The 22011-nt window shown below is 41.6% G+C and overlaps 1 protein-coding gene and 1 long non-coding RNA gene across 2 annotated transcripts; both read right to left on the bottom strand.

Moving 5' to 3' along the window:
* Nucleotides 1-978: 978 nt before the first annotated feature.
* LOC125706860 (cadherin-related family member 5-like) lies at nt 979-7845 on the bottom strand. Its single transcript, XM_048973706.1, has 14 exons — nt 7597-7845; nt 7100-7272; nt 6744-6806; nt 5841-5930; nt 5666-5758; nt 5354-5458; nt 4880-5056; nt 4710-4800; nt 4479-4576; nt 3998-4201; nt 3778-3891; nt 3449-3515; nt 2121-2296; nt 979-1948 (listed from the first exon to the last, which is right to left on the bottom strand). Exons 1-14 carry the CDS (start codon nt 7685-7687, stop codon nt 1409-1411), a joined length of 2082 nt encoding a protein of 693 aa, XP_048829663.1. The 5' UTR covers nt 7688-7845; the 3' UTR covers nt 979-1408.
* Nucleotides 7846-8368: 523 nt separating this feature from the next.
* On the bottom strand, nt 8369-22009 carry LOC125706361 (uncharacterized). Its single transcript, XR_007381981.1, has 4 exons — nt 21715-22009; nt 9911-10028; nt 9562-9752; nt 8369-8484 (listed from the first exon to the last, which is right to left on the bottom strand). It is a non-coding gene; the product is annotated as an uncharacterized LOC125706361 (long non-coding RNA).
* Between the last annotated feature and the right edge of the window lie 2 nt (nt 22010-22011).

The raw sequence follows: 22011 nt of genomic DNA, 5'->3' as shown, positions 1-22011 counted from the left end.
TTATTTGTTCATCATACCATTTTTCTCCTTTTGCGGTAAAATTTGCTTCTTTCTTGTTTCATGCAGCCGACTAAAGCTTTGTTACAGCACTTATATTTATTCAGATGGTTTTTTAAAGTGTTTTTTTTTCCCAAATTACCAATAGTTTGATCTTTTCTCAATACTTGATGTAATGCATAAGACAGATTGAACAGCATGGCAGTTAATCACAGGACACGCGCATAGGAACATTTATCTGAATTTCCCCACAGTGTCTGGCATGTGGGATTAAACGTACTAGTCTCACAGCCAGGGATGGGATTCAAACCCACAACCATGGAAGATGTCGGGCTAACAACCTCATCACCTTTACAATGAAAACTCTAACTGCTTGTCCCAATTAGGGTTGGAGAGGTTCAGAGCCTATGCATGACAGACAGGGAATGAGCCAGGGCGGAGTGCCATACTGCACTCACACATGCATGTCTATGGGCAGTTTGATAACACTGACTCACCTTGTCCTGTTGACTGTGGGTGGGAGGGGGAACCCAGAGGACACCTCATAACGACATGGGGAGAACATGCAAACTCCATACACACGGAGCCCCGGCGGAGAATCGAACGCAGGTATGAGGTGTGGGACCACACGCTAAGCAGTGCACCATCATGCCACCCCAGAATGAGAAAAAAATCTTGTACAAAAACATTTGGTTATACTTCATATAGTAGATTTTTTCAGGTCCCACTTTGCAATAAGGTTCCCTTTTGCCACTTGTAAACGGTAGTAACTCATAATGTGTTCTTTTGATTAGTAACTTGTTTAAATTTGTCTTAATTTACAAAGTGCTGCAACCTAATTAATAACCCGATTATAAACCATTCATAAACCCTTTATATGGGCAGCCTCTTTGTAAAGTGGCACCTTTATTGGTAAACGTTCGTTATAATTAAAAAGTTCACAATAACTCAGACACTGAGTGCAGTTGTGTAATGGTTTAATTTTTTTAATTGCCATTGTTACATTTTACATACATAATGTATAAAGATATAAAATGGCGGTAAGGTACACAATAATCTTTCCTACAAAACATTTTGGAGAACTGCAAAATAGTCAACACAATTATTTAGTAATTAAAGTGGTTAGATTTATACAAAAAAGCTGTAGAGATTTTGAATATTTCCTGAAATAGCTTGACTATTTAAATAATCTTTCTTTAAGCGTTATTTAAAGAGAAGTTAGTGCATTTCTAGAAACTAAATACAACACGGCTAGTTATCTTACATCAACAACAATAAGGAAAACGGGCTCTGAAATTCCTTAGGTGGGTGGATAAAGCTCAATGTCCAGAAGCAGATTAATTTATTATACGATGTGTAGCTTGTTAACCTACCGATGGATTTTACATAAACTCGAGATCTTTCCAAAGTTTTAACTATTCACACTGTTCCTTCCATCTTCCTTCTCGAAAGTTAACACTCTGTTGTCATCTGCGGTTTTGTCACCTTTCTGAGTGTCCGTGAAGAACACATTTGGCGTGGCGATGGGTGAGCTGCCGAATACGTCAAAGGACTCTTCCTCGTCATCAACATCCTGCTCCTCATTGTCCGGTATTATAACCACCTCCTTCTTGGCGTTGGGATCAATGTCTTCTTTGAACCACACTGACTTATAGCCTTCTTCGATTTTCCTCTCCTTTGTGAGGATAGGCTTCACCCCCTTCTCACTGTCGGTTTTCTCAGACCCAGTTAGGCTACCGGAGTCATGCAGGAAGGTGTCCAGGGCTGAGGAAGTCACTGGGATCGGCTTGTCCACGGATGTTTCCCTAAACTTTGCAGCTGATATAGTGTCCAGCTTCATATTTGTATCATCTTGAACTTTGGCCACCACGCTGCCAGTGTCCCCATCATTCTGGAAGCCATCGTTAGTGTACTGCATGCCATCCTTTGATCCAGATGAACCCGGGGTAAACTACAAAAACAAAGTAAACGTTGTGAAGATTGTACTCAAAATGACTTAATAATAGCAGACAATAATTAACAAAAACAAATTGCTTTCTAAGGTAATGCATTTCCTTTCTCCCTTCACTGTGTCTCACCTACTATTCTATCATAATTATGCTTAGAGTTTTGACAGAGCTTACAGAACTCCGGAAAATGCTGGCTTCAGTCATCTTCTGCCAGTCTGCTTTCCCCTTCTTGATACGGTAGATCAGTAGGCCAATGATCACGAAGCAGAGCACCACCACTACTGCCAGGCTGGCGCCCAGGGCGGCCATGTCCTCCATCCGGTATCCTCCGAAGGGTACGGAGAATCCTCCTTCATTATAAATCAAAACTTATTGAATTGCATCGCAGATCAAAGGTCAGAGAACATTGAAAATTTAGAAGTTGGGGTTTCTTTTTGGATTTTAATTTTTTTTTTTTGCACTATAGGTGAAAGAGCATCGGAATAAAAATTGATTGCATAGCTTTCAGGTGAGGAGGGGACTTTGAGAAATTAGTAAATCATATGGTGTTGAAAATAATAACACCTCTGAATCACCAAGGAAGGAGTGATATGATCAATTAAAAACCCACTGTTGGGAATCACAAGGGCATTTTGATTATATTTTTAAGGACAGCTTTCATTTAGGCATATATAGCAACCCAATAGGTGAACTGTACATAAATTTTCCACCAGTGCTTTAGGAGGCAGACCTCAATCTACCTGTGGTATGGTCTGACAAACTGGTAGAGAAGAATGATGTGCTACTGGACCATTCTGTGGTATATTTGCCTGTGGTAGTCAGGGTTGTCTCTTCTGTTGGTGTCAGAGTGTTGGTGGAAGGGGAGTTACTGGTGCTGCCTGTGAGTGCTGTGGTTACAGCAGTTATGTTGGTCGTAGACATGTCAGTGGTGGGCTGAGCAGTGGTAGTTCCTGCAAGAACAGTAATGAAATTTGGTGCCAGAATCTGCTATGGCTGTTCGGCAAAAGGGAGCTTAGGTCATCCGTCCGCAATTGGCACTGTAATTCTGAAGACGGATCAAAACCAAACCAGTCCTTCCAATCAAACCCTTGGCTCCATGCACCCATTCTCTGTACCCGCTTGTCCTATTTAGGGTGATGGGGGGGGGGGTTCAGAGACAATCCCAAAAGCTACAGGCGAGGGAACAGCCCAGGATGGGACACCAAGCCCTTAGAGGACACGCTCACACACCTACAGGCAAATTGGTCCTTATAATATCGTTTGACTGTGGGAGGAAACCCCACAACAAAACAACAGGAACACACACATGAAGCCATGGGAGAGACTCAAACCCTGGTGCTAGAGGTGCGAGGCAACAGTACTACAGTAGCAACTATCCAACCACACCACAGACCCTTGAATACTTGTTCATTCAGATCAAATGTTAAAGGCTCATTCAAAACAGGTGCCAATCAAACATTGTTCAAGGTTATGAAATTCCAACACTTGTCCGTAGCCCTGACCTGGCAACACATGGATGGTGAGACTCGCTGTTCCTGCTTCCCCATTGGAGAGATCCACAGCACGGATCTATGAGGGAGCGAATGAGAGATGACTGGTGAGGGCATTGACTCCTTTCTCATCTGAACCAGAAACCAGAAAAAGTCAAAGGCACTGCACTGCGAGGTGTTCTGTCATTACATATCACACTCACAGTAACTACTGGCCTGATAGAGTTTTCTATGGGCCTGTTTTGTAACTTCACTCAGGAAAAATTATGCCTTTTTCTGATATGAAATTGCAAAACAGAAAGTCTTTATTTGCGTTTTTGAAATAATGAGTATCCACTTACTTCTAGGTTTACCAAGCCTGGCATTACTTCTCCCTTTAGAAGTACAAAACCTTCTGCTGTCACTGCAAAATCACTGTTGCCCGGAACTTCATATTTCAGGTCGGGATTTATACCCTATGAACACATTCCTTTATTTATTTTCTTTGCAGTTTCTTCGCACGAAAACACACTAAAGACACTCAATACCAAGAGTAGCATCAGTAGATTCTCTTGTGCTTACGCCGGCAAAATCGGTGTCCAGTGCTTGCACTTTCAGAGGTCTGTTGAAGTTAATCTCAAATATTATGCCATCCAGGCCAGATTCACTGGAAACACGTCCCTCGTACAGGTTCTTCTCAAACTTTGGGGGGTGTTGGCTTCTTTTCACCACAGTGAAGGTGATGGTAGTTGTGGAAAATTGATCACTGTTTAGAACTTGGAAGGCCTGTACAGAAGCAAGTGAAAAAATTTTAACACCTCAAGGCAATTTTTTTGTGAAAAATGCTTGTGTGGCATGTATCTAATTGAAGCTACCAGTGTTTTGTCTCCCTCCAGATTGGTTTTACCCACCCACCCAATCTGGAATGTGTGTGACCTACCAGAACCTAACCAATCCACAACAAAACACTGCTGTCCAATTTTTCTTCCTTTCTTAATGTTCTGGATATAGATGAAGTAGGTTAAAATCTTATGTGCTTTGACCGAACATTGCAACGCTTTACCAAAACAGTCAATATAATTGGTCCTGGAACATTTGCCGGCTTCAGCATGCTGACGTTTCCACTGTTTGGGCTGATCTGAAATATACCATCTTCATTTCCTGTAGACACGATGAAATAAATTGATTGGTTTGTCAGAGTGATAATCAACAGGGCACGCCGAGTCAGAACTCATCAACGAATTTAGACTGACAGAAAATCCAAAAGCTAAAAGACTGGAAACGATCTAATTACCTGCAATAATTCGGTAGGCAACCTCTTCGTTCCTTGCTTTGTCACCATCAACAGCATACACAGGACCCGGCTCCAATATGAGAGCGTCAGGCTGCAGGGAACGCAGGGATGAGTGAACAAGTTACTTATGAATCTGGGTAATGTGGATATGGTTCTTCTGAGAGACCCACCGCCTGCTCCGTTAGGTTGACAATGCCTCTGTAGCCTGAGTTCAAGCATATTTTTGTGAAGCCTTGTGTTGATTCTATGCAGGGCAGGAACCATGGTGGACGGTTGTCAATATCAAGGATGTTGAAGGTAATTGTTGTTGTGGCAGTATGATTGGTCACTGTGGAAAGGGAGACATCCTGCAAGCAAATGGAATAAGAACCATCATCTCTGTTAGCAAAAGATACCTGTTGCAATACCTGCATGGGTGGGGGGCCTGAAAACATGGCCCTTTTACCAGAACAGTTGAAAGTCACCAACAATCATCGACCATCGACCAAATTTCACTGAGGAGCCCCAAACCTCCCTCCTCACCACCGAGCACCTGGCCCCTGAAACATGTCTGTGCTGCCTTAATCAAATGCATCCTTTTCACCAAAACTTACATACTATTAAATTCAAAAATTGCCAAAACAAGCTTCATCTACCTCACCTACCTGCACATGTAATATCACAGTGTGTTGTTTGATGGAGTCGTAATCTAAACTGCTTTTTACTGCGATGTTGGGGTTAACCTCATATGGTAAATAAAAATAAGAGTCCTAGAAAGGAAAAGAGACAAATAATTAGTTTCTGTAAAAATTCAAATTTGTATATTGGTGAAACATTTTTATTAGAGTTGAAAGTACCAGAAAAGGCTCCAATGCACAGTACAAAAACAGGAATATAGCTAATAGCACTTTTCTCCAGTATAGTGGGCTGTTATATTTTTATGTAACTTGTTGGACATGTTGGGGTGCTGAAGTCACCTTTGGGTTGACTGGTTCCAGGCGGTAAAACAACTGATCTCCATCAATATCTGTAGCCTCAACTCTTGCAACAATTGTATTCACTGGTGTCAGCTGTATGGAAAGAATCAGAACGAATACAGAGAAGAAAAGCCCCTGTATAAAGAAGCAAATGGTAGAAACCTTGGAAACTCACCTCGTTTACGTCAAATGTGTAGAGATTTTGCTCAAATTTAGGGGGATTATCATTTATGTTCTCAATGGAAACAATCACCACCAGGTTAACCTTAAGGAGAGACAATGTGGAGCAAACATATTTAGTAAAGTACAAAATGAAACAACAGCTCCATGTGTCACTCATCACAGTCCTCCATGAGTAGTGGAGCTTGCAGTCAATCCATGGAAGCACAGGGCAAGTACAGGTAAATATTTGACAATTTAGAGATGCTGATATACCCGTTGTCTTTGGACAGCAGCATTATAATATTCGATTATCGTTCCATGCTATTGTGAATAAAAAGTAATGCACTGACTGTAACTTTGTGACACTTGGTTTATGTAGGATATGAACATTTCGAGGCAGTCACTCATAGTGGCCAGTTTGGGTGAAGTTAAAACTGCATAGTTCAAATATCCATTGAAGCTCAGCGGGAGATCAGCTACAGCATGGACGTTTGTTTTAGGTGGGTAACGTTGCTAAAACACGTCATATCCAGAGTGCATTCCAGTCCTGTGCTGCCTGGGACAGTCTGCAGCTCCCCCATAATCCTGTCCAGAATAAGTGTCCAGAAGATTTATGGATTAATAAAGCGCATTGAAAATACTTAATGTGATATAATTAGTTGCCAAATTGACTGTAGGTGTGAATGTGTGTGTGAATGGCGTGTGTGCCCTGCAGTGGGTTAGCGCCCCATCCTGGGTTATTCCCTGCCGTTTGTGCCTGTAGCTCCTGGGACAGACTCAGATCCTCACGACTCCTGTCCTGTCCACCATCTCTCTGCTTCCTGAGATAGCTGTCAGGCTCATGGCAAGCCTGAACTGGGAGGGTAGTTATAGAAATATGTGGATCAACGGATGACCTAATAGAGTTGAGACTCACTGTTTGACTGCCAGGTTTATTACAGTCGATACGAACTTGAAGGAGTCCTGCATCAGGAAGGGTCTGAAACATAAATGTACAAGATTTCAGCACTCAGAGATGGATAGTTCAAGAAACGTGAAATTCCAAACCAAGATTTTGTTTCGACCAAGCAGATGAGTGCGAAACTTTATGTGACCAGTTGTGATACTTCGTACTAGGGTACTGGTTGGTTGAAACAAAATCTTGGCTTGGATTTTTACTTTCTGGACCTAAAATGTCCAAATCTGTCAACACCTAAGCATGTCCCTGTTCAAAGCACAATATAAATGTTAGCTACCAACAGTAACCCAGCTAGTTACAAGTTTAAATCGTACCTCAAAATCCAACGACTTTATAACTACGAGATTCGGCCCATCAATTGCGAAAGCATTTTCTGGATTGTACGTTAATGTAAGCGTAACGCCATCGACAATGGTGATTGTCGTAATTACAACATCAATGGCATTATTCTCTTTTATGGTAATTATATGTTGGGGAACTTCACAAACTAGAGAGAGGAGAAAAAAACGTTACATAGCACTGGGAATGCATACAAAACAACGAACAACATCCTTTTATACAACTTCCAAACTTTTTAAAGTGTGGTATTCATTAATTTACTAGATCATTCAGAACATTTTGAAACCATTTAAATCAACGTCAAAGTCTTTTACAAAGGCTGTCTATACTATCAATACAAATATCAACTTTTATAAAATACTATTTTATATATAATAATACAGAGCTACACCAAACACACTGTGGAAGGATGGAAAATAAATTTAACTAAACTCTAACTCTGATTGAAACCATTAATTAACAAAATACTTACTTTGTTGAGCTTCACCATTGTTTAATAGTAAGAAGACTAGAAGTACACTGAGGACAGTACCAAAAGAAACACAACTATATTTTAGCTCCATAGTCCAGCTCAGGCTTCAAATCAATGCAGATGAAATACAGAAGAATAGCAGCCTTTGGTACCAACTGGTACTTCACCGCATAAAGCAGAGTCTGTTAAGACTTGACGTGAATCCCAGCCTTCGTAGCTTAGCTTATCTGGGTTTATGGCTCGCGGATCTTGCCTGTCATGGACTTTTACCCCTATAAATGCATGTGTTCTGTGTTAGGTTGCATGTTGTCTGTATGAGTTAATGCAGGGTTGGGGGGGGGGGGGTAAAAATTAGGAGAGAAAGAATGAGAGCAATAGCATAAACACTGGCACTTGGTAATTAATTTGTTTGAATGGATACGATCCCTTGGTATTCAAATTAACTCTCATTTCCACTGAGGTTATTCACTTACAGAGGCTCATCGGTTTCTACGTGTCCTGTTTAAAGACATTTAATTACTTCTGATGACTGTGCTTTAGTGTAACCAGCCCACATAGACCACTACCTAGGAGGCTATGAAAGTGGGTAAATTAAATTCAAATTGAAATATTGGAGCTACCCTTGAATGGATGTTGAAATACATTATGAAAGGTTCCATTTTTTTAAATGACCAATTTATTATGGAATGACAACTATAGACGATAAATTCTGGAAACTGGGATTATTGTAATATTTTAATACGAATACAATGTTTTTTTTTTTTACTGCAGATCCTTACCACTTGGTTATTTTTAAGGCAAATTAGGATGAAGTTCCTCCATTCATCTAGCGGTAATGAAAATGTCCTGCCAGACTCACATGTAATATTGGGGTTTGCTGTTCATGTCCTGAAATGAACCAAGGAGTGAGGGATGGAATCTATACAATGATGAGGGGCAAAACTGAATGGCTATGACAAATGAGACCATTAGAACCTCCTGTTTTGAGGAATACTTCAAAAGTACTTGTACTTCAATTCGAAAAGGACATAAGCAGAATGGCAGCACAGAAATTTCAACACCTTGTTGAGGTCTCTGACAAAGCATAGATGCCAAATGACGGCCGGCGACGCTCCTGGGCTGCTCCTTTGTTCTCTTTCATTCGCAACACAGACAAAAGAAAACGAACATGAACATGGGCTGGGCCTCCTTCTGGAGCAGGAGATATAATGTTATGAATAATGTTCATAACAATAAGAGAGATACTGAATGTAATGTCAGTTCTCTCACAGGTCATGTTCTGTCCTCACAATGGTACCTTTCAGTGTTTCCATTGACGTGGCTCCCACCTTGGCCAGGGTTTTGTTCGATTGGGCAGGGGGGGAGGTGGGGGGGGCGCTACGAAACACTTAAAGTGCAGGTATCTCGCAAGCATCCGCACGCACGCCTGGAGGCTTTAGCAACGTAGACCTTACACAATATGACCAAGCCCAACTTAAACCTCTTAGAGGATGTCTGAAGTCAGAAGTCACTCATATGGGTACCAGGCCGGTGTCTACACAGCTCTTCATGCTAACTTACCACAGACCAGTTCAATTTACTTTAAGCTTTTGATATTGGGCCTGCATCAACATGAGAACATTACAAGCAGCCACAATATAGCTAAAATTAACAGCAATAGCCACTGACTGTGACTGATCTTCACCATTTGACTCCTGCAGTGTACCATGGAATCACTACAATTTGGTGATTCATGACATATATTTGTTTCTGGCAGAGGACCCAACGTGAGAGACAATGACATCATTGCCATAGATCAACCTAATTTCAGACCAATGCACAAATGTTCCTGAGGACCAACCTCTAGAGAGTCAGCTCCAATGACAAGAGGAACCTCATTCAGTTGGTCTCTCAGATGCTCTATTCAGTCCGAGTAAAGAAACTACACAAAACGTGTGACTTAACAGAGACAAAGGCACCACTCACCCTGCTCAGAGGAGACACAGGACCAGAGAAGGCGTGACCCTCCCTGCCTGACGCCTGTCTGTAGTAACTCAGCTTCATGGACCCTCTTGGAGAAAGACCCAATGATGTCATTTCTGTGTCATCATTTGTTCCTCTGTTGTTGTCCTTGTTGTTGATGTGACTGGTTGGCACTGTTTTTCCACTCCAGCTCTCTATGTGAATAAGCATTTTGATTCATTGTTTTCATTTGTCTCTTAACTTCCTCCTCTGTTATAATTTTTCAGCAGATGGTGCCATTAACTGTCATTACTGAATTCTGATTTCTATTTTAAAGCTTTTAAAGAGCTCTGTTAAATAAGGGAATACCCACTGCCTCTTTGTGGGCTTCTGGGAGCAAAAGGCATACTTCTGTTCCAAACCTGAGCTTTCTAACTCCCTGGAAACTGCTGGAAAGGTTCTGGTATATACGTGGACTTGTCTTCTGTGTGCTATATGAAAATAAGGTGAAAATTAAACTTTGTAAATACATAGTAATAATGATTAACATTAATTTTGTTGCATTTTCGTAGACAGTCTAGGTGACATAAAATGAAAATGTCATTGGGGAAATTGTCATCAAATTGCATAAGATTTTGGGCAGTTGCCAAGTCAGCTGTTCGGATTTTAATACTGAGAACAGCATATTTTTTAACACGCAGCATTTAACTTTAGTCAGTTAAATAAGAACATAAACTAAAGGCATCAATAAAAAAGACACAATACTATCACCCATCTCACTTATCTAGTAGAGTATCTTGGTGGCCCTGGAGCCTGTGCATTAGAACACAGAGCAAGAAGATCACCCTTGATAAAATGCTAGGAAAACACAGTATATGCTACATTCAGTTCCAGTATCTCACGATAGAAACCTTTTCTATATATGTATACAGTACAGGCCAAAAGTTTGGACACACCTTCTCATTCAATGTGTTGTCTTTATTTTCATGACCATTTACATTGGTAGATTCTCACTGAAGGCATCAAAACTATGAATGAACACATGTGGAGTTATGTACTTAACAAAAAAAGGTGACATAACTGAAAACGTGTTTTATATAATAAATAGCCACCCTTTGCTCTGATTACTGCTTTGCACACTCTTGGCATTCTCTCGATGAGCTTCAAGAGGTAGTCACCTGAAATAGTTTTCCAACAGTCTTGAAGGAGTTCCCAGAGGTGTTTAGCAAGGGTGCAAAGCAGTAATCAGAGCAAAGGGTGGCTATTTTGAAGAAACTAGAATATAAAACACATTTTCAGTTATGTCACCTTTTTTTGTTAAAACATTACTCCACATGTGTTCATTCATAGTTTTGATGCCTTCAGTGAGAATCTACCAATGTAAATGGTCATGAAAATAAAGACAACACATTGAATGCGAAGGTGTGTCCAAACTTTTGGCCTGTACTGTATATCCTTTTAAGCAAATAACTGCAAAATCTAAAAATAAATATGCACAGGAGTGAGTCACGTAGAGAGTTATTCTGTTGGGGCAAAGTGACTAAGGTGATTAATGCTGCAATTCAGTTTTTATTAACTAGCTCACAGTCATGCCAATCCAGAGTGGAATACAGGCCATAAATGGCAAACAGGAGGCCTGTCCACCACAGAGCAGACACATTCAATCACAGTATAAACACTGGCCGCTGCCTCCACACAACACCTTTGGACTGTGGGAGGAGTTTACAGCATTACAAAGAAACAGATACAATGACAGTCACAGCACAAAATCATGGGTATATAAGAACACTGGTAACACAATTATTGTGTTACACATCATGCGTCATTGTAGTTCTATCCAATCAGAATAGTATTTTTGTCCTCGAGGTAAACTGCTTAAAAATGTGCTTATTACCTAGCAGAGGTTTCAGCGTTCAACTTCTCGTTGAATGCGGTAAGTTTCTATCGCTCTCGTTCTAAATTAAACTAAACAAAAACAACGCAATGACCACTATGAGGAAATTCTGCCTCATTCTGCTCTCTAGGACACACGTGTGGGTGAGATCAAACTGGACAACCTCCTGTAGCAGCAGCCACGAAGCTGGATAGGTAAAGACCTTGCTTGAGGGCCCACTGACACGTGACTATTCTGAGGAAACTGGGTTTGAACTGGGAGTCCTGCAATTACAAACACAGAGGCTTAGCCCACTGAACCACACTACCCACAGGCAGTGAGGACAAACACGCTGATCCACACAGCAACAGTTCGGCCATGATGCACATGCCACGCAGCCGAAGTGTTCAGGGTGTACGCCTCCACGTTTGTGATCAGAGGGTCGCCGGCTCGAGCCCTGACCGTGGCAGGTGTTAGAGAAATATGTACTTTTTTATTGTCATTTTGCTAGATGCCATTTCTTAGAAATAACACCCTGCAGCAGCTGATTTTAAATTAGCAATAACCCTTCTTAAGAACTGTCGCTTGAATATCACCACCCCATACATAGTGATAAACAATGTTGAATGCTATTTGCATATCCTGTTTGTGTACCTCAATAAAAGACACTCCGATGGGAGTTCCTCTTTCGAAGTTGGCTGAGTTCGACTGAGAGGCTGACACCTCGGAGTCAGGACCGGACTTCCCTTGCAAGTAAAAAGTCATCACAGCTGTCTGTGTTGCTCTGTGTTCAGAGACTGGTTGGTTTCCAGCGTATCTTCAGAAGAAGATAACGGTAACAGCAGGAAAGTGATGTTCTGTGGGTCACACAGCAAAGCCCTTAACCCCCCAGCTCCAGGGATACTGTATGGCGTTAAATTAGTGCCAAAAGTCCAAATTATTTTGGAATTTACCTGGAAACAACAAATCCTATTTCCTGATTTGTTGGTAGCTGGCTACTAACTCTGTAATATTTGAGGCAGTAGTGAATTTGGAGGAAAACTCCACTCTGTATGCCTGTGCATCGTCAAATAATTCTATATAATGGGACACCTAGGTGGGCATGATCCCTGACTTACAGAAGGTGTGGCGTGTGAGCTGGTTGAAATGCGTGTCTCACAGCCAATGCGTGAGACTGGAGAGCCCTGATGTTAATGAGACATGGTGGATCAGGGTTTCTCAACTCTAGCCTGTGTTTCTCAATTTTTTTTCTGCCACAGGATACTTCCCATCTGGCAGAGTTTTTCACTTGTGGACACCGGTTGCCAAACGCTGCACTAGTGGGTACCCAGTCACGATCCTCAGCCTTGGTTGGCGAAAATTACCAAAGGGGAGCCCCCCCCACTCACACGCACACACACTCTGGATTGGTCAACAGCGAGGTCTTGTTGTTGGAATGGTTAAAAAAATATGTGTTGGGAGATAATGACGAGGCTGAAAGTCAATACCAAGTCCTGAAGTGTAAAAATGACATGGCATAACAACAGTGTGCAGAAAGGTTTCATTATTTCATTAGACACACAACTCCACTGCAGAAGTGGAGACAGAAGTGGGCCTTGCCCGGTACTTGCTAGGTGTCCCTAATGAACTGGCTACTGGGTGCAGACTCCATCAAAATCTGTGGTGTTTTCCAGCTCATATGCAGAAGTGTGCTGTCCTGCTGGAGAAAATCTCCAATCTGGGAGTCTGGCACAGGGGAGCAGCCTGCTTTCATTTACAGGCACGCTCTTAGAGTATCAGGTGAGGAGATGAGGTACTAAGATCCTTTCCAGTGACAGACCTACTGGCCGTAGGGATTTAATTAATGAATGAGAAATACGAGTCACGATCGCTAGTCTCAGGTAGAGAGTGAATGATGACAGTAGGGATCTATAAACCCTAAATTTACTAAGTCTCTGCCTATTTTCATAACCTGTCTTCACCAGAACAAGAAGTGGAGTTAAAATCGAAGCTTTACAAGGTATTACATGCTAATTCTGTGATTAATGCTGTTCCCAATGTTTAGTAAGGGTCAGTCATTTCTATACAGTTTTAGCCTTGTTGCATACAAATCTATGGATCCCACTGTTCTGCCTGTGAGCTGCATGCATTCCTAGTGGATTTGGACCAAACGCATTATATATGTTTGCTAAATAAATAACTAACATAAATGTACATAAACACATCATTCCAGTCTTTTTTTAAAAAAAAAAGGCTAGAGAAGCTACTTAGATGCAAACCCTCAATATTGTCCATCGTTATTGATCATCCATCTTCAAAGCCTCGTCTGAGTTCCTGCTGCTCTTGGCTCAACAAGGTGCCGGTGCCTGCAAAGGAAGTTAGTGTGGCTCTCGGCAAAGATCTTGCAGTGACTTGTTGCTAAAGTGGGTCACCAGAAAAGGCTTAATGGGAGAATTAGGATGTAAGAAATCCTGCCTTTGTTCGGGTTCTGCATATGAACATATACCCCACTGACTGACGTCATCTGGGTTATGGGGGCTTCTGTTCCTCAAAGAGGATTGGGTTTCACACCTCCTTTCTCTTTCTTTAAGCTGCTTGCATATTTCTATTTTTCACACTCATTTAAGACATTTAGTCATCTAGGAAAGGTACCAGGTGGTAACTACATGCAAAAAGTCTTCAAGGGTTTTATATTTGGAGGCAGGATATGTATAACACTGCAAACTGTGTGGAAAAACAGCCTTACAAATGCCCCATTATGGCTGTTTACCCAGGAAAGCCCTGTCGGGACCAAACATACATCAAAACAATTACCTGTACAATACAGATATTTAAGGATAGGGAGAGAATCTCCCTCGAGCACTCTAGTCCACAAGCATTGGCCCTTTGTAATATATTTTAATTAGAGTATGACTGACACCCAAGACAGCAGGTGAGGCCACATATTAACCGAGGAAATTGTTTGACTAAAGCAGACCTGCATACCCTATGAGACCAAAAGATTCGACATTTTAACAAAACTGATTACATCACAGGTCTCCTGCAATTGGCTCTCCATACAAGACTCTCTATATAAGTCCACACAAACTGTAAGAAATCGTGCAACATGCGCCCAAGGCCTAAATTGTTTTTGTTGATAAAATAACTTGTGTTTTTGTGGAAGTAAATCACTTCTCTGGATAATACTGTAAATAAGTGATTGAACATACACTGATCAGCAATAACGTTAAAACCACCTGTCTTATATTTTTTAGATCCCCTTGTGGCACCAAGACAGTTCTGACCTGCTGAGGCATGGCCTCCACAAGGCCTCTGAAGGTGTCGTGCTGTATCTAAGACATTAGCTGCAGATCCTTAACTCCCATAATTTGCCACGGTGAGGCCTCCCTGGAATGCAACAAACTAAGCAGTGTTATTCACTTTACCTCTCTGTAGTTTTAATGTTATTGTTGATTGGCGTAAATGGGGAAAATAGGTAAATATCTACAGTATTATGGTTCCCTGCTGCCCTCTGTTGTTCATTATATGTCCTGCATTTATTGCTATGCCCCCAAAAAGGCGCAACCCACAGTATACAGGTATTAATATATTAACATCCAGCATATAACTGTAATCTGTTACTTAGGAACATAAACCAAAACCATCACAAGACACAATATATTCATTTATCTCCGATAACTGCTTCATTTTTGGAGATAGATGAAACACAGTAGGGGTGGCATGGTGGTGCAGTGGTTAGCACTGTTGCCTCACACCTCTGGGTTACATGTGTGTGGAGTTTGCATGTTCTCCCCATGTCATCGTGGGGTTTCCTCCGGGTACTCCAGTTTCCCCCCACAGTCCAAAAACATGCTGAGGCTAATTGGAGTTGCTAAATTGCCCGTAGGTGTGAGTGAATGGTGTGTGAGTGTGCCCTGCGATGGGCTGGCCCCCCATCCTGGGTTGTTCCCTGCCTCGTGCCCATTGCTTCCGGGATAGGCTCCGGACCCCCTGCGACCCAGTAGGATAAGCGGTTTGGACAATGGATGGATGGATGGATGGAAATAGCATACAGATTAAGCACCTGTACTGTGCTATCTGCTTATAGTAGCTGTCCATTGCAGATACATCACTGTATGCATACTGTATTAAGAGTTAGATAAGGACAGTGGGTCATTATATGGCTTGCAGTCCTGCTCATTTTCCTGCACCCGTTACACTAAGTGATACACCCACTAATGTCCTTTTTCATCCACTTTTGGGCATCTCTTGATCAGTGTATATTATTTACTATGGACCTTGAACATACATGCGATTGGACACACACACTTACACTAATTACCTAATCAAGCATCTGTGCAAGCAGGTAAACATTTACCATCTATATAAGTATAGTACAAGGTGTGGTGTGTGAGCTGGTTGAAATGCGTGTGTCTCACAGCCAATGCGATTGAGATCTGGGGACTTTGGGGCCCAAATCAACACCTTGAAGTTTTAGTGTTAATCAAGTCATTCCTGCAGTATGACAGCATTATCCTGCTTATCAAAGTATCATCAAAGCAGAGCATTGTCCAGAGCCTCACACTGCCTCTGTCCCCTTGCCTTCTTCCCATAGTGCATCCTGGTGGTTTATCTTCCACAGGCAACAAACTAATCAGAGTTCAACTTCGCCAGTCAGTAGTTTTAATGTTATCGCTGATCAGTATAAATGGCAAAAACAGCTTATCTACAAAATTATGGTTCTCTACTGCCCTCTATTGCTCATTATAGGCCAGTAGACTACAGTACCTGGAATATTCCAACGTGACATGTGAAGACCCTTTAAGATAAAAGGTCTTTATCATGAGAAATTGGAAGTGAATGTAGTATATACTGTGTTCCACGGAACGTGGTATATACTGTGTTTCACTGTATTTCAATGAATGTAGTATATACTGTGTTTCATCTATCTCCAAAAATGAAGCAGTTATCAGAGATAAATGAATATATTGTGTCTTGTGATGGTTTTGGTTTATGTTCCTAAGTAACAGATTACAGTTATATGCTGGATGTTAATATATTAATACCTGTATACTGTGGGTTGCGCCTTTTTGGGGGCATAGCAATAAATGCAGGACATATAATGAACAACAGAGGGCAGCAGGGAACCATAATACTGTAGATATTTACCTATTTTCCCCATTTACGCCAATCAACGATAACATTAAAACTACAGAGAGGTAAAGTGAATAACACTGATTAGTTTGTTGCCTGTGGAAGATAAACCACCAGGATGCACTATGGGAAGAAGGCAAGGGGACAGAGGCAGTGTGATGCTCTGGACAATGCTCTGCTTTGATGATACTTTGATAAGTACCACCTACCTAAACATTGTTGAAGACTAAGTACACCCCTTCATGGCAACAGTATTGCCCGATAGTAGCAGGTCCTTTCAGCTGGATAATGTGCCCTGCCATACTGCAGGAATGACTTGATTAACATGATAAAAAAATTCAAGGTGTTGAACTTGGGCCCCAAAGTCCCCAGATCTCATTCCCATCAAGCATCTGTGGGATGTACTGGACTAATAAATCCAATCCAGGGAGGCCTCACCGTGGCAAATTACGGTAGTTAAGGATCTGCAGCTAACGTCTTAGATACAGCACGACATCTTCAGAGGCCTTGTGGAGGCCATGCCTCAGCAGGTCAGAACTGTCTTGGTGCCACAAGGGGATCTAAAAAATATAAGACAGGTGGTTTTAACATTATTGCTGATCAGTGTATGTTCAATCACTTATTTACAGTATTATCCAGAGAAGTGATTTACTTCCTCAAAAACACAAGTTATTTTATCAACAAAAACAATTTAGGCCTTGGGAGCATGTTGCACGATTTCTTACAGTTTGTGTGGACTTATATAGAGAGTCTTGTATGGAGAGCCAATTGCAGGAGACCTGTGATGTAATCAGTTTTCTTAAAATGTCGAATCTCTTGGTCTCATAGGGTATGTAGGTCTGCTTTAGTCAAACAATTCCCTCGGTTAATATGTGGCCTCACCTGTTGTCTTGGGTCATACTCTAATTAAAATATATTACAAAACCCACAGAACCACGATGCTTGTGGACTAGAGTGCTCGAGGGAGATTCTCTCCCTATCCTTAAATATCCGTATTGTACAGGTAATTCTTTTGATGTATGTTTGGTCCTGACAGGGCTTTCCTGGGTAAACAGCCATAATGGGGCATTTGTAAGGCTGTTTTTCCACACAGTTTGCAGTGTTATACATATCCTGCTTCCAAATATAAAACCCTTGAAGACTTTTTGCATGTAGTTACCACCTGGTACCTTTCCTAGATGACTAAATGTCTTAAATGAGTGTGAAAAATAGAAATATGCAAGCAGCTTAAAGAAAGAGAAAGGAGGTGTGAAACCCAATCCTCTTTGAGGAACAGAAGCCCCCATAACCCAGATGACGTCAGTCAGTGGGGTATATGTTCATATGCAGAACCCGAACAAAGGCAGGATTTCTTACATCCTAATTCTCCCATTAAGCCTTTTCTGGTGACCCACTTTAGCAACAAGTCACTGCAAGATCTTTGCCGAGAGCCACACTAACTTCCTTTGCAGGCACCGGCACCTTGTTGAGCCAAGAGCAGCAGGAACTCAGACGAGGCTTTGAAGATGGATGATCAATAACGATGGACAATATTGAGGGTTTGCATCTAAGTAGCTTCTCTAGCCTTTTTTTTAAAAAAAAAGACTGGAATGATGTGTTTATGTACATTTATGTTAGTTATTTATTTAGCAAACATATATAATGCGTTTGGTCCAAATCCACTAGGAATGCATGCAGCTCACAGGCAGAACAGTGGGATCCATAGATTTGTATGCAACAAGGCTAAAACTGTATAGAAATGACTGACCCTTACTAAACATTGGGAACAGCATTAATCACAGAATTAGCATGTAATACCTTGTAAAGCTTCGATTTTAACTCCACTTCTTGTTCTGGTGAAGACAGGTTATGAAAATAGGCAGAGACTTAGTAAATTTAGGGTTTATAGATCCCTGCTGTCATCATTCACACTCTACCTGAGACTAGCGATCGTGACTCGTATTTCTCATTCATTAATTAAATCCCTACGGCCAGTAGGTCTGTCACTGGAAAGGATCTTAGTACCTCATCTCCTCACCTGATACTCTAAGAGCGTGCCTGTAAATGAAAGCAGGCTGCCCCCCTGTGCCAGACTCCCAGATTGGAGATTTTCTCCAGCAGGACAGCACACTTCTGCATATGAGCTGGAAAACACCACAGATTTTGATGGAGTCTGCACCCAGTAGCCAGTTCATTAGGGACACCTAGCAAGTACCGGGCAAGGCCCACTTCTGTCTCCACTTCTGCAGTGGAGTTGTGTGTCTAATGAAATAATGAAACCTTTCTGCACACTGTTGTTATGCCATGTCATTTTTACACTTCAGGCCTTGGTATTGACTTTCATCCTGGTCATTATCCCCCAACACATGGTTTCTCAACCATTCCAACAACAAGACCTCGCTGTTGACCAATCCAGAGTGTGTGTGCGTGTGAGTGGGGGGGGGGGGGGTCCCCTTTGGTAATTTTCGGCAACCAAGGCTGAGGATCGTGACTGGGTACCCACTAGTGCAGCGTTTGGCAACCGGTGTCCACAAGTGAAAAACTCTGCCAGATGGGAAGTATCCTGTGGCAGAAAAAAAATTGAGAAACACAGGCTAGAGTTGAGAAACCCTGATCCACCATGTCTCATTAACATCAGGGCTCTCCAGTCTCACGCATTGGCTGTGAGACACACGCATTTCAACCAGCTCACACGCCACACCTTGTGTAAGTCAGGATCATGCCCACCTAGGTGTCCCATTATATAGAATTATTGGACGATGCACAGGCATACAGAGTGGAGTTTTCCTCCAAATTCACTACTGCCTCAAATATTACAGAGTTAGTAGCCAGCTAACCAGCCAATCAGAACATAGGATTTGTTGTTTCCAGATAAATTCCAAGATAAGTTACATGTGATCCCACTGCAAGCACATTATTACATGGATGTGCCCACAGATGGAGCGCAGACAAGGTGGATGTGTGAGAACATGGTCGGATAAATGCGGTTGGCAGGGCTCTCAAGTCTCACGCCTTGACCCTGAGACACACGTTTCACACCTGATGTAATCTCACTCCAAACCTTTAATGACACTTGAGAACCTTGGATCATCATAGTTTTTGCCCAGAGAACTGCAACTGACTGTTTTATGTTTCACACATAATTCTCTATGAACCTTAAATCCTGTAATGTGTGAAAATCCCTTGGGATTTTGGTGCCAAACCTAAACTCCACATTCCAAATTGTTTAGATCATGCAAGTAGAAGGTTTTGCTGTCAACCTGGATCCAATCCCATGAAGCACACAGCACAAGGCAGGAAACAGCCGATAGACAGGATGCTGCTCGATAACTGGACATGTAAATACACATGGGCAGTTTAAGACTCAGATTAAGATGAAATTGGGCTTCACTGATCACAGCTGGATATTCTGCTGTAAATGAATAAGGTGGAAGTGTGTAGTGGTGTAGTGTTCTAGTGTAGAATAGTACACAGATAAACATACATATAGTGCCAAACTGACAAAGTGCAAAGATCGTACTGCATATACAGTGGAAAGTAAATGGAGTGCAAACAAATTTAAAAAGTACAGAGTTTTCAGAAGCCAACTACCCCACCTGTAAGCTTTTTTGACTGAAAAGTCAATGTACACTCAGCCAAAGGCAAAACCCCAACCCGAGACAAGCGAGGCAAAAGCGCTCGTGACTGAGCCACAATACTGCCTCCGAATACCACAGCTGATGTAAATTCTAAGTGCATTTCCTTGCAAAGCCAGCTTGATAAGAATAAATGCTATATTTGTTTTGGCAGAGTACAAAGAAGAAATATTTGTTTCCAATTTGCAGCTTCAATAAGCTGCGTCCATAGAGGACACTAATAACAGAAATAAAATACCTCGATTTGGTGCTGTTTATTGCTACCATTTATTTGCTGCAGGAACCATTGAGGAACAGATTATACTGGAAGTGATGGAACAATCCGGGCTGTAGTGTCTGTCTAGTTGTTCTTCTACACTGGGATTGGCCAGATGGCACTTAATTTGTAAACTGGAGCTCAAAAGGAACATAGAGACCTACTGCGACCACTATTATATGAGGAGGCAGGGCACACTGAGTTTGAGTGACGTCACACACAAAACGGTCTTTAACAGCAATAATGTGCTTTTAATTACTTAATAATTAGTGTAATAATGCAATATTCTCTTTTGACACCTGTTAGTTACAGCCAACCGAACGACAGACTTACCCTCTTAGATGAGTTGGTGACACTTTACGAGGACATGAATAATGCCCTAAGTAACCAGTAACTAACTGTTTGTTAAGTTCTGATCCCATGTTCATTGATCATTAATCAGTTATGACAGTTTATGTATTTCATGGGGAAACCTATATCAGTTCATGAGTCATTCTTGAGTAGTAAATGAGTTAAGTGGTCTTATCATTATTAAGTAATTAGTTAACTGTTAACTAATATTGTGCCTGAATGGAATACATGAACTGTCATGACTGATTAATGATGAACAAGCATAGGGGTCAGTACATAACTAACACTTAGTTACTGGGTAATTAATGCATTAAGTAAGCACATTATTACTGCATTATTCATATCCCCTCAGTAAAGCGTGACATATGAGTTAAATGATCCAGAAGGTAACCTGATCTTTTTTATCGGCCAAAGGGCAGGTCTATCTGTTAGCATGTGGCTTGGTTTTTCCCTTTCAGATCAAAAGTCAGATAAGTGAAAATACTAATTTAGGCGGAAGTATGTAAAAAAAAAAAAAAAAACATACGACACAACTGTCTTCATAAATATTTATTGTCCTTAGTTCAATTTGTATTTATTTCAAATTTGAACTTAAATTAATGTTAAGTTATTTATACTGGGGTGGCGTTTGAGGTGCGGGAATGCAGAATCCAACAATATAAAAACACTAGATTCAGGGAGATACCAACACCCATTAATGCTACTCAAACACCAGTACAAGGGCAACAAGCATAATTAGCGTTTGCACTGCTCTGACTTATGTAGCACATATGCATTCCCTACTTCCTTGTTTAATAACATCCGACTGGAAAAATGAAAATAAATAATATTTATATATTTGATGTCTATGATACGTAGCCTAGACATTGAACCTATAATGAAAGCTGCCAATGGGGTAGTTCTGCTGGTATGATGTCAGCATGACTATCAACACATGTTTTAGGTGTCTAATTTTGATGAGGACCACTTACCGCACTCGTGAAAAAGAGCCGTCGCTCCGATGGTCTAGACGAGGCGCCGCTGCCGTGAGCCGCGCCTCAGACGCCAGTCTCGCGTAATCTGTTAACGCGGGCGCCGAAATGGAAATCAACACCTTCCCCAGCTGCGTCGCGCACGCCACACATCCGCTGTGTCCCGGGCCTCAACCACTTCCAGTGGCGATTAATTTCATGGTACCTTCTCGCCGTCCAACCGACATATTTTTGTGCGATGCCACTGGCCCGCAAGCGGCACATTGAAAACCTCTGACCTGGGTATTCTAAGCTCAA

This window comes from Brienomyrus brachyistius, chromosome 13 (genome assembly GCF_023856365.1).
Source record: "Brienomyrus brachyistius isolate T26 chromosome 13, BBRACH_0.4, whole genome shotgun sequence".
Classification (NCBI taxonomy): Eukaryota; Metazoa; Chordata; class Actinopteri; order Osteoglossiformes; family Mormyridae; genus Brienomyrus; species Brienomyrus brachyistius.
The sequence above is the reverse complement of the archived record's forward strand: the minus strand, read 5'-3'. Positions and strand labels throughout refer to the sequence as shown.

Bases quoted from the DNA above. Each gene is read 5' to 3' on its own strand.
- LOC125706860 (XM_048973706.1), bottom strand. From the start codon at position 7,687: ATGGAGCTAAAATATAGTTGTGTTTCTTTTGGTACTGTCCTCAGTGTA. The intron at 5,759-5,840 runs GTGAGTTTCCAA...CTTTCCATACAG, and splicing joins ACACATTTGACGTAAACGAG to CTGACACCAGTGAATACAAT. The intron at 1,949-2,120 runs GTAAGCTCTGTC...TTGTTTTTGTAG, and splicing joins CCAGCATTTTCCGGAGTTCT to TTTACCCCGGGTTCATCTGG.